The sequence below is a fragment of the Alternaria infectoria genome, assembly GCF_024043175.1.
Source record: "Alternaria infectoria strain BMP 0036 chromosome Unknown scaffold_4, whole genome shotgun sequence".
In the NCBI taxonomy this organism is placed as follows: Eukaryota; Fungi; Ascomycota; class Dothideomycetes; order Pleosporales; family Pleosporaceae; genus Alternaria; species Alternaria infectoria.
The window spans coordinates 993,428-1,005,794 of record NW_026250693.1 but is presented as its reverse complement, the minus strand read 5'-3'; the positions used below and the strand labels follow the sequence as shown (position 1 = coordinate 1,005,794).

At 52.8% G+C, this 12,367-nt stretch overlaps 6 protein-coding genes across 6 annotated transcripts; 3 read left to right on the top strand and 3 right to left on the bottom strand.

The window, feature by feature from the left end:
* Positions 1-1,015: 1,015 nt before the first annotated feature.
* Positions 1,016-1,844, bottom strand: J4E92_003343 (uncharacterized protein; the record flags this gene model as incomplete). Its single annotated transcript, XM_051494741.1, has 2 exons — positions 1,016-1,725; positions 1,775-1,844. The coding sequence occupies 2 exons, from the start codon at positions 1,842-1,844 to the stop codon at positions 1,016-1,018; spliced, it is 780 nt and encodes a 259-aa protein (XP_051355034.1).
* Positions 1,845-3,593: 1,749 nt separating this feature from the next.
* Positions 3,594-4,033, top strand: J4E92_003342 (uncharacterized protein; the record flags this gene model as incomplete). The annotated part of the gene is made up of 2 exons (XM_051494740.1): positions 3,594-3,597; positions 3,735-4,033. 2 exons carry the CDS (start codon positions 3,594-3,596, stop codon positions 4,031-4,033), a joined length of 303 nt encoding a protein of 100 aa, XP_051355033.1.
* A 363-nt stretch (positions 4,034-4,396) lies between these two features.
* On the bottom strand, positions 4,397-5,962 carry J4E92_003341 (uncharacterized protein; the record flags this gene model as incomplete). Its single annotated transcript, XM_051494739.1, has 1 exon — positions 4,397-5,962. The coding sequence occupies one exon, from the start codon at positions 5,960-5,962 to the stop codon at positions 4,397-4,399; it is 1,566 nt and encodes a 521-aa protein (XP_051355032.1).
* A 1,112-nt stretch (positions 5,963-7,074) lies between these two features.
* Positions 7,075-8,052, top strand: J4E92_003340 (uncharacterized protein; the record flags this gene model as incomplete). The annotated part of the gene is made up of 1 exon (XM_051494738.1): positions 7,075-8,052. The coding sequence occupies one exon, from the start codon at positions 7,075-7,077 to the stop codon at positions 8,050-8,052; it is 978 nt and encodes a 325-aa protein (XP_051355031.1).
* Positions 8,053-8,092: 40 nt separating this feature from the next.
* J4E92_003339 (uncharacterized protein) lies at positions 8,093-9,119 on the bottom strand (the record flags this gene model as incomplete). Its single annotated transcript, XM_051494737.1, has 2 exons — positions 8,093-8,491; positions 8,556-9,119. The coding sequence occupies 2 exons, from the start codon at positions 9,117-9,119 to the stop codon at positions 8,093-8,095; spliced, it is 963 nt and encodes a 320-aa protein (XP_051355030.1).
* Positions 9,120-9,903: 784 nt separating this feature from the next.
* J4E92_003338 (uncharacterized protein) lies at positions 9,904-11,673 on the top strand (the record flags this gene model as incomplete). Its single annotated transcript, XM_051494736.1, has 1 exon — positions 9,904-11,673. The coding sequence occupies one exon, from the start codon at positions 9,904-9,906 to the stop codon at positions 11,671-11,673; it is 1,770 nt and encodes a 589-aa protein (XP_051355029.1).
* Between the last annotated feature and the right edge of the window lie 694 nt (positions 11,674-12,367).

Here is a 12,367-nt window from a genome sequence, read left to right as displayed (position 1 = left end):
ATAGTCAAGCTTGTCATCGTGCTCCTCGAAGATGATCTCTGGTCAATTCGCACAACGGACGACACTCCTGACGTAGCCGAGTATGGATCTGGGCCAGACTGCAGTAGTCCTAGGCAAAATGCATCCCCTCTTCGTATCGACAGAGTCAGAGCAACATTCTCGAACATTGTACGCGCGTCCGGCGTCAGCGTCCGCAATGACGCACCCATCTTCATGGCTGCATAGCTCTGATGAAAGACTTATTGGGTCTGTCAAGAGTACAAACACTGGAGGAATGATCAACTCCACGAAAGGAGAGGCTGCCAACTGGTGACGGCTCGGTGGAACCTGCGGAGAGTAGCCCGCTCGCGCGCTCGGATCGACGGCTGATATCTGCGGTATGCTTGCGCTAGGCTCGTAGCGACCAGAGGACGTCAGTATCACGTTTTCACCTTGTTCTGTAGCTTTCAGTACATACCTTATTGTGTCCATGTGGAATGATTGCTTTTGTAAGGTCTTTCGGGGGTTGCGTTTCGAGCTGCCCCTTGTTGCTTTGCTGGAAGCCGCCAGCATGCTTGCCGCGTGGGAATCACCTGTTCTAAATCTGGAGACATCTGCATGGTGTTGCTGTTAAATAGGATAAGTATTGTATTGACTCCCAGCTTTCTTTTGTGGAAAGCATGGTATTGTGCCTGGATATGGATAAGAGGGAACACTCCTAGAGAAGTCAGTCGCCGTCGGAGCCCACCAGGCTCTCAGTTAAGTGCAGCATACAGAAGCAGACCCGGAAAGTAAAGGTGAGCGCTGTTCTGTATCGACGCGTCTGCTTGTTGTTTGGGTTCATGGCAGCTCATCGCGCATCGTGAGCGGCACCTGGATTACGTCACGGTCACGTGCTTCTGTCACCCGATCTCGGAACGCTGCACGTCCACGGGTACCTGCAGTCAACTCAAAAATCAGTATTCAACTCCATATTAACACAACCATAACTTCTGACACGGAGACGAGTCTCTGTCACAAACCCATATCGCCAAATTTACTTCGAACCCTTGATGAAGTCGCCGCGCAGCCACTTCGGCGCACCTTTCCTCACGAAGATCATGTCGTTCTCCGTGTCCAGTCCGAGTGCACTGAACCACTCCAATGCATCCTCTGGTACGTGCGGTAGCCTTGTCACTGATATTTTACACTGCTTGACCCAAGGCACTGTGCTTTTGGGATTCAGTACTAGCCTCAGACCGAATACGCTCGGTTCCTTCAGCTCCACGCTCTTGAAGACGCCCTCCACTGCGGCTTTCCACTCCGCTTCATAACCAACAAATAGTTCGTTGAAGATCGCGCCTCCCTTGCCCACAAACTCGTACTCGAGACCAGGCGTTTGGAAAAGGCTTAAAAGCAGGGGACGGATTTCGATGGGTGTATCGTATTTGCCACGGCGTTCGACATCAGTACGTATGGTGAGCCAGGCGCTGATGGTGTTGCGATCGACGGCAAAATCGCCAGATGACGGGTAAATGGTATCCAGGTAGTCTTGCGCATCGCGAATGTGCACCGATACAGCACGGTCCCTGAAGTACAGTTCGCGGAACTCGCGACGCGTTTGTCGTGACGCCTGAGTCAAGCTGTAGTAACCGCGCGCAGCCCAGAACGCTTCACTTGTTGTTGTGACACTGCGCCGGCTGACGTGCTGCTCAATAAGGCGCTGCTTGTCATTCGCGGCAAGCGCGTATATCCTGTTGCGCACCTCTACGCGTCTGTGAGCTGAGAACAAGTTGTGCCGAGGTTGGTATGGTACCTTGCGGAAGGTCGCTAAAGCCCCGGCCCGCAGACCTGCCAGCATTCACAGTGGATGGGTTCGAAGACATTGTGACGCTCATCGCAATGTTGCTACAAGCTTTTGCGCAAAACAAAAGCTTTCTTGGGAGTTCTAGGGGGTTAGAAGAGGTTGTGGAGAGATGCACATTAAGGAAGGTGAAGGGCTGAGTGTCAGCGTGCTAGCCGCATTAGGCAGGACGTAATCGTCGGCCGCTAAAGGATACGTAATTTGATTGTCGACCGAGCGACAAACGACGCATTCTCTCACACGTCGCCTTTATTCACTTCTTATTGACTAGCAGAGCATCCTCATAACGTAAACCTTGGGTCGGAACAGTTTGCCTTGACCCAACGGTCTACGCACCCGGGGTGCCTTACCATATTCGCCTCCTCATCGTATTCGACTAGCTATTAACACCAACGACTGACCTGATGCCGACACACACTACAGAGAGGATGCAACAGTTTTTGTGAAGAAAGCATTGTCCACAGTATCGCTGGACTGCGAGATCTTGCGCGACCAATCTGATGATGCATCCCACCGTGACCGTTCACACCAGGTCGCGGACTGTGGGAAACCATGAAGTCAAAGTGCCAACATCAGAAATCCATCTTGGTACGCACTCTCAATTAAACCAGCTGGTTCTCTGGGTCTTTACAGGATTTCGACACCATGCTAGATCCTAGCTTCGAAATGATACATGTCTATCGGGGAAGCAAGGGTCGCTGTCGAAAGCGGAGCGCACAAGCCGATATCATTGACGAGGCCTCTAATTGTACTCAAGGTTAGGCCAGGAAGACATCAAAAGTCTGGGATACGTAGCGATACAACTGTAGCGCTCGTGGGGCTACTGGAAGCTGCATCTCTGGTCGTCTCACTACTCTGTATAGGACACTGCATAACCACAAGCCATATATAGGATGCAGCATGAAGTAAAGCAGTGACTTCAGCTGTCACAGCTAGTGAAGCTGCCTATTAAGAGGGCTTGTCTTGTCTGAGGAATCGTGGCTCCGCATAGGCAACTTTCGCCCTTACCACCAGGAAGCTCTGATTTTTTCACTACGATCCTAAACCGTTGACCAGGCTCCGATTGGCTTATAGTCACCTTCACCTGTACATATCACTCAACAAAATTGCTCCTTCCACTCTCTTTACTCCATTCCCGAGACCTAACTCAACCAATCCCAATTTCAGATCGAGTTTATACCAACAGCAAATCCCTCCGCCCAACATGAGACTATTCAGTACATTGGCCCTATACGTGGTCGCTGGTCTCGCACTTCTCACTGCCGCTGTTCCCACTGTCTTCGACAGCATGACCGACGTCTCGCCAGTTGAATACACGGGTATGGCGCGGCTCTCCATGGTCTCCTGGCATCTACTTACTGACATCGATAGATGTGACTACCGCCACATGTTGCGATTGGAGTCCACTCAAAGTCCACCACGGCTTTGCCACTGTGGAAGTCTGGGTTGGCCGTCCAGCCATCAACTCAGGTTTTTTCATAGGCGAACAATGGAAAGATGGAATTGACCATGTAACGAAAGCTCTTTGTGCAGAGCGCGATGGAGAGTGCGTCGAGGGCGGCGCCTTCAACACACCCCGCTATTGCATAAATGTCGAAGAAGTCACTAAGTTGAAACCATTTCCTGTTGAATGGAAGTGGAGTAAGTAATGTCATCCGCATTGGGTACGCATGCACTCATCTCAGTTCTAGCCAAGTTGTGCTTTACAGCGAGAGGGAAGTGGGAAAACCCACATATCCATCAGCTTCTCGTCGATTCAGTTGCTATGGTCATGGGTAAGTGCTTGTTTATCGAGCATTATGCAAAATCACTAACTTTCTCTTTTTTGCAGTGGGGTTCACAGATGACGCTTACAGCAATCCCAACTGCTACGAATTTCCCGGCAGGATGATGTGCAATATCCCAAATGCAGTCCATGTCCGCCTCCCCCCTATTGGCGGCCAGAAGAACTCAAGGGTCAACTGGATGGACATCGAGATGACAGACGGTGGTGCTGTTCAGCATGAATTCCATTGTTGCGATACGCGCAATAAGGTCGATGCGCGGCTCGACACGCTACAAGACCGGATGAAAGAAGTCTTTCCTGTGGAATATGAGAAATTCAGGTTGGTAAATTGCATGGTTAACAGCTGGATGACCTGCGAACAATGTTACGAGAAGTTCAACGTCGAGAACTGCAAGAAGTGTGGCAAAAAGTGCATAAAGCTATAAGCGCTTTGGGTACACGTCGAGATTTCGCACGCGACCTTCAAGAATGAGACACACCAAAGGAATGATTTAGTGGCTAAGCTTCTGATTTGGAAAGCTTCATGGGTGGATAGCAGAGAGCGTTTGACTCTTTTGTATCTTGTCATTACCGTAGAATATCAAAACTAAACGCATCCACTAGCAGCGGTTACGCATTCTTGACGCCATGCTGTAGAGTGCTCAGTTGTCGCAACTGTTGTTTTTGAAAGTCTGACTTTTGGGTGCTATCTTGTATGTACTACCTTGCATTCTTCTTTGCAAGCCATTTTGTATAGCAGAAGCAAGTAATGTCTTGTGACCTCCGCAGCGCGCTCGTATCCACCACCACTAGGCTGGTCGGGAAGGAACCCCCAACAACGCCATTACATTTCCCCCTGCGTTATGCTCCTTGATCATCCTTGACATGACTTGCATCAGGTACGGGCGTCCTTCACCTGGCAAGCTCGCCTTGAACTGTTCAATCCACCGACCTGAGCGCTCCTTGTTCTGTGCAGCTTCTTCTGACGGGTTATCCGGGGTACATAGCACGACCCGCAGACACTGCCAGACCTGTAGTAAGTGGCGATTGATGTTCGCGCGGAGCTGGACGGACATTTGCGGCGGTGTAGGGTTCGGAATGGAATCTTGAGGATACGACGTCGGATAGCCTTGGGGTGCGGGTGGCTGAGGTGGCGACATCTGCTGTTGAGGAGTGTGAGGAATAGTGTAGTATGGGTCCGGGGACGACGGGGAGGATTGCGCGGGTGTGATGCCCGGCTGAAGCGGGGGTTGAGCATATACCTGGTGAGCTTGAGGCTGGAACTGAGGCTGTTGAGTTTGATGCATGTGTCCCATCCGCGCTTGGGAGCCCTCCTGATTTTGAGTCTGCTGCGCCCTCTGCTGCTGCTGCAACTCCATCGCAGCCTGCATGCTGGCCATTGACTGGTTGACAATCATGGTGGCATTTTGGATGTTCGCGAAAGCTCTCGCTCGCAGATCATTATCTTGAGAGTCGCGCACAACAGCCCCATTTTCGTGGAGGAGTTTGGCGATCTCCATGCGCTTGTCGGGGTGGAGGATGTTGTAGCGCGGATCGTGCAGTATATCAACTGGCCGGAGGAGAGGGACCTGCTTGCTCGGGTTTATGAAGTTGTTCAAAGTTGGGCTGGGAGTAGAGCTCTGAGGCAGACCGGTGGCACTGTATGACTGTTGTTGTGGCAGCATAATGGGCGGGGGTAGCATTGGCGCTGGTGACGTAAAAGGCGAGAGCACGGTTGGCTGGTGACGTGAGTTCATCTGCGCCAGGTTCTCATCGATATCAGTCGTAGATGATGAGCGCAAGAAGGACGGCTTTTGTTGCTGAACAACAGGCTGTTGATAGACCGGAGCATTCCTCATCTGCGTCTGTTGCCTGGTCATTCGCACTGGCTGCTGCTGCTGCGACGGGCTGAAGCGAACTGCTGATCCAGGCTGGGGTCGGCGCTGCGACGCGTTCGACATGCTACGTTGCGCAATTGCCTTCTCGTGAACAGTGCGGACGCCCTGCGGTGGTAACAACGGATAGAGGGGACTGCCCGTCTGTGGGCGTACATCCAATCCAGGAGTAGTACTGCCGCTACGTGTGCCACCCATATCGGTGTTAACGAAGCCATAGTTCGCATTTTGCACCTCTCTCATAGCTGCAGGATCAAGCCCCTCGAATCGTTCGGCGGTCTTATAAGACCAAGACCGTGAAGGCATGCTGTTGGTGTACCGGACCGGCGGGGGTGGATTCATGTAGTATATCGCAGGGTGTAAACCAGGTTCCTGGGTCACGACCATACGCTCGTCGGGTCCGTAGATGAAGTCGCTGTAGGCAGGGAAGATGTCGCAGTCGCGCTGCAGGTCTTCCCAGTCCTGGTCGTGGAAAGGCATTCCTGTGATAGTCGGGTACCAATCGATACCAATGGCAGAGTGAGATGATGACGCGTCCCAGTGGTATTTCAGCGGTGGTGTTGACAAGTCCTGTGCGCTCGGTAGCGCCTAATGGAAGGCGCGCGGCCGCCAAGGAAGGTGCGGTGGAGGAGCGGGATGGTGAAGGTGACTTTCGTACTGGGTTCGTTTGCAATATAATCTTCAGAGTAGCGTAAGAGCGGGCTATGTTCGCAGGATATTGCTAGTAGCTGAGCGACTCTCTTTACATGACGTTGGGCTTCACGGTCCGGATAATCTTGGTTCGTCCGCAATTGTCTCTGAACGAGCTAGATCTTGATGGTCTCCATCTAGACACGCAGAACTACAAACATGAGGCGAGCGTAGAGAGCGAATTCGGAAGTGCACTGTAGGCGCATCTGGAGGATTCGAGCATTTTGGGTGACCGAAAGACGGAATCAAAAGTGAGGGTTATTTCGGATGTCTCCAACTTACCAGGCCTTATTGTAGTATGCTTAAAACCTTGTCGCCATTCTAGATCTGGGTGATCGAACAACTTCAATTCGAATCGTTCATAAGCGTCCTGGTAATTTCGAAGATGCTCGGCGCGTGGGATCATGGTGGTGCAACTCACTATCTTGACACGGCGGGTGCCTACGATTCTAGCTAAGCAAATGAGGGGAAGACGGAAAGCAAGAAAGAAAAATGTCATATCTCGGTGCCAGCGATACATGAGATGAATGCCTGCTTAAACCCATCTCTTGAAGTGTGAATTGACGGCAGAATACAGACAAGGAATAAGTCAGCGAGATACGTGGGTTCCCGCGATCTCTCTTATTTTCGGATAGGCGCAGACACGATCTAGAGTCAAGCCCTAAGCATCGAGCTGATGATAATTTTGGTAATAGGCGGAGTATGTGGATAAAGACAGATGATGAAGCATGCCAGACAAGGTAGGTGTCGGCGAAACCATTCACCGAGACGCCAAAGAATGTCGCGCTCCCCACCACCCCACCATCGTTTGGTCGATCACAGCAAAGTACCCACGCTCTCTACCTTGCCTCGTGTCCTCCGCTCCCTACCTACCTCGTTCTGCGACACCCTACACCGTCACAATGAGCGACGCGACGCCTGCACCTGCACCAGAAACCCTCGAAGCGCTACAATCTCGGCATCGCAAAGAGCAACGCGACCTCGTATCCCGTATAACACAAAAGAAGAAACAAGCGAGCAAAAAGACACGAAAGGGCGTCAACGATGAGTGCGAGCGACTCGAGCGCGAATTGAAAGAGCGGCAAGCGCACGAACTCGCTGTGCAGAGTGGAGAGGCTGTGGATGCGGAGGAACAAGCAGAGGACCCACAGAGCTCTGGGGATGAAGCGCAGGATATCCAAGAAGACATGTCCAATCTCAGGGTTGATGGTGCTGGTTCGGATAGCAAAGACAGCAGCACCAATGGCGATTCCACCGAGCCCAAGAAGAAGAAGCCGAACCGTGCCAAAGCCCGCCTCGCCCGTCGCGCCGCCGAACAAGCCTCCATCATCGCAGAAGCAGAGCGCGAAGCTGCCAACGCACCCAACCCACGCGAACTAGAGCGAGAACGCATGGCGACACAATTACAAAAACACGGGCTGGCGCTGCACGAGATACGCGCGGATGGTCATTGTCTATACGCTGCAGTCGCGGACCAACTGCAGACACGGGAGTTGGGCTTGAAGCCGAGGATAGGTGTCACCATCAATGGACAGGGAGATCGAGAACTGGACGCTAAGTCCGAGGCATATAAGACGGTCAGGCACGCGGCAGCAGACTGGATCCAAGGCCATGGGGACGACTTTTCGGGCTTTATGGAAGACCCGTTGCCGGAGCATGTGCGCAAGATTAGAGAGACAGGCGAATGGGGTGGCCATCTGGAACTGCTAGCATTGGCTCGGACATACGGTCTAAAGATATGCGTGCTGCACAGCGATGGGCAGGTGGACAAGATAGAGGCCGAGGACGAGGTCAAAGAGAAGGAAGAGATCTGGCTGGGATACTACAAGCACAGTCACGGTCTAGGCGAGCATTACAACTCGTTACGCAAGATCGGATGAGGCTACCAGGGATGTGCAACCTCTCATCAACCTGCTACGCTCAATGCCATCTCTGCTCCTCTGGACAATCTACCTTGTGCCGCCACATACTCACGCAGTCTCGTACGAGACCTTTGATCACGCCAGCATCGTGGGTCCTTCTGGGCGTATAGTGCGCGATCTTGACCAGCGCGTTGTCCGTCTCCTCTCTATCCGTCTTTGTCACCACGCCCTGATCGTCATACGAGATATCCTGGCCTGGTTGCTTGAGCAACTCAGTGTGTACAAGCGGCGGAAGCGACCACGGAGGGCCGCCAGAGGATGCGGGCTTATGTGTTGGGAACTCGAGACAGATGAGGACACCACCCGTAGACGGGGAGTTCGCGGTCGGGCGGCGGAGAAGCGTCGTCATTCGAGATGCCCACTTTGGCCTCAGTGACAGAGGGAGCGCGCAGAGGAACTACTCATCGCATCAGTACAGAACACCAGGCAATGTCACGAGGCACGTCTGGGACTCTACTCACCGTAATGTCGTAGATAATGTCAAATCCTTCATCACCCTCCCAGCCCTCTACATCTGCCAACCAGCCATCCTCAAAGAAATCCCCACATACAACATTCATCGCCCCTTTACCGATCTTCTCATCCGCCACCTTATATTCTCCTTCCAGCGGGCCATTGCCAGCGTCCTTTAGATAACCTCTCGCAGCCTCAGCAGCATGCGAGGACACCTCCAGCCCATAAGCGTCATATCCATGCGCCGCGAAGAGCGCTACATCGTATCCCTTTCCACATCCCGGCACAAGTACCCTCCTCCTCTTCTTATCGTCTCGTAAAGGTCCAGCGAGTGACGCGTAACCCGCCGATTCGCTATTTGGTGGTGGTGCGCCGAGTGAAGGATTTGGGTCTGGGGACGACAACGGGCGACCACGTTCCTGCAGCAGATCAATCAACGCGGGGTTCGCGTGACCACGATCCCAAGGTAGGAAAGTAGAATCTCTCCATAGGTCGTCCCAGCGGTTGTTGTGTTCTTTGTCGGGAGTCGAGGAGAAGTGTGTTCGGAGGCGGTCTTGGTTCTGGGTTGCCATGACGTGGGCAATCAGCTTGTGGTATATGGCGAGGTCGATTGAGTTCGTATCGAAGACCAATGGCTTGATGGTGTCGTGGGATAGCTCTCGACGATGACGGAATGAGGAAGCCGAGGCCACGATGGGCCCTTCCAAGCCATTTTGAGCTAACCCATCGTTACCCCGCCAAAACTTGCTCGTGCGACAACGCCAAAGTGACGATAACGGCCTTGCAGATGCGATCGGATCTTGCGCTGTCAACCTCAAGGGTGTTTGCACTTCGCTGGCAGATGCACACACATAAGCATCCAACGGGCTGACTTCGCTGCGGCCCTACGACAGATACGACAGATCTACACCTGGCACATCCCGTGCCGTGAAGCTCCAATTACCCGGATCGCAAGCATGCTTCCTACTGGGCCCACCCTTGCTTCGGATATAATTAATGCGATTTGTTTCTGCATGGCAAACCGCCTGTCTCGGCAGTCACTTCTGCTTAGTTATCGCTCAACAACTGCGTTTCGCTGGGTTTCGTCTGGAGTCATGGCCTGGTTTGACTTTTCTTCGCCCACATTCCCCGTGTTGAGGACACGCTGCGGTGTACATAGCGTACAGGTACGCGTTGATAGTATGCTGAAGAGCTAGAGATAGCGGCTGTCGACAACCGAGGTATTACGACGCATACGGAAAAGAGCAGGTGCACGCGGAAATCAATGCAAGCTATTGATTGACATAACCTTGTGAAGATCGGAACGTTGCGTTACTTGGCTTTCTTTCTTTCTTGTCGTTTTTGCAACGGGCGATGATGGCAGACGACGAGAAGGCAAGATCGCCTTCCGGGATGTTGAAACAGGAGACTGTGCCGGACCGAGGCATCGAAGAAGAGACGAAATTAGAACAGGAAGAAATATCGGAAAAAGACATGCTAGAAACAAGCAACCAAGGGAACGACGACACGATGTCAATTTCGTCATCACGAGCGTCAACGGCTTCAACGCACTCCACCAATGCCGACCAGCCGAGAACATCGAATACGAAACAACGTCCAGTTACTCTGGCAAGAACCACCTCAGTTCTACCCGATGCCGTTATTGTTCCACGATCGCAGCGCCGTGGACTCCTTGCACGCTTCGCGCTCATCCCAGAGGTTGAGAACCCAGAACACTACGCGCGGCAAACGAAATGGCTTCTCACATTCATTGTCGCCTTCTGTGCCATGGCAGCACCGATGGGTAGTGCAATCGTTATGCCAGTGTTGCAAGAGATCAGCGTAGCTTTCAATGCAACGGAGACGGTAACCAACATGAGCGTTGCTGTGTACATGCTTAGCATGTCAATTTTCCCGTTGTGGTGGAGCTCGTTCTCTGAACGATTGGGTAGACGTACGATATACATCACCTCGTTCATACTCTTCGTATTGTTCGCTATTCTCTCTGCAATCAGCACAAGCATCGCTATGCTGATCGTCTTCCGCGTCCTGTCTGGTGGTGCAGCGGCATCGGTACAGGCTGTAGGCGCAGGGACTATCGCCGATGTCTGGGAAACGAAAGAGCGCGGACGGGCGATGGGTATCTTCTACCTTGGACCGCTCTGTGGACCTCTCTTCGCGCCCATCATCGGTGGTGCTTTGGGGTCAGGGCTAGGCTGGCGATCAACACAATGGTTTCTGGTCATCTACGGTGGGCTGACACTGATATTCATCATATTTGCTCTTCCGGAGACCCTGCATCGAAAAGAGAAACTCTCCACGGACCCAACAGCCCTACCCAACAACGATGCCGGGAAAGAGCAAAGCACAACGCTCGGAAGAAGCACCACACGTGCCTCCACTGTCCAGAAGACCAAGAGCATTCTACTACACCTCCGCCACATCTTCATCGATCCACTGCGCATCATAGCATGGCTCCGCTTCCCGCCCGTCTTCCTGACCGTCTACTACGCCAGTATAACGTTCGGCTGCCTCTACATCCTCAACATCAGCATCCAATCCACCTTCGCCGCCCAACCCTACTCCTTCTCCACCCTCATAATCGGCCTCCTCTACATCCCGAACTCTGTCGGCTACCTCCTCGCCTCACTCTTCGGCGGCAAATGGATCGACAGCATCATGCACCGCGAAGCACGGAAAGCAGGCCGCTACGACGACAGGGGCAAGCTCATCTTCCGCCCCGAAGATCGGATGAAGGAGAATGCGTTGATCGCTGCTATTCTCTGGCCTTCGGCTCTGATCGTCTATGGCTGGACGGCGGAGAAAGGGATTCACTGGATCGTGCCGATGATTAGTAACTTCTTCTTTGGCATTGGCAGTATGCTTATCTTCGCGTTGGTTAATACCATGCTCACGGAGTTCATGCCTAGACGCGCTGCGTCTGGAATTGCACTGAACAACTTTGTGCGAAATATCTTCTCTTTCACCGGCGCGGTAGTTGCGGAGCCGATATTGAGTGCAATAGGGAACGGGTGGTTGATGACGATTCTGGGCATCTGGAGTGTGGTTACGGGGTGTATGGCGCTCTATGCGATGGGCAGATGGGGCGAGAAGTGGAGAGAAGCCATGGTTAAGGTTTTGGGGTGATGAAACAGGATCTGTGAATGATTGTTTCGTGGTTTGATGACGGGTATCGTTCAGCATACTAGATGGTCGGCCACGTGATTGCAATAAAGATATCGAATCTCACACCACAAACGACTGCTCAACAAGAACTTCGTCTTCCTCGTCCAGCTCGCGTTTGATCTTCTCAGACTCGTCCAGTATTGTCCGTTCGATCGCCGCGTATGCGGAGCCATAGACAAGCCGCCGGTCGCCATTGTCGCTCACCGTACGCTGTAAGATGTGTGTCTCATTCGCCAGTCGCGACACACTGCCCATTGCTCGGCGCCGTTGCGGAAATTGGTTTCACCCAAGTCACCAGAGCTCGCCGAACCAGCTTTTGCGATGTTGAAGCCCCGGCCGGTGTAATAGGATCCTCCACCCATTCGGCAGAAGAGTTCCTCGCTCAGCCGATACTCCATTTCGTCCGCCACATGGCAGATTGTGTAGCTTTTGGTTTCGTAGCTGCGTGTTATCGATCCTTCAGACTTCAGATACTTGCCGACGTTGGTGACAGCGCCATGATGCAATTGGTAGACTTTTGCGAAGCATGCTGGTTCATGCGGCGGTGAGGGTGGCTGGTGACCCCAAAATACTTGAAGGGATTGTTCACGACCGACTGGCTACTGCCACTGTCAGGGTTGTGTTGGAGCAGATTTCGATCTACCGCCTCGCAAAA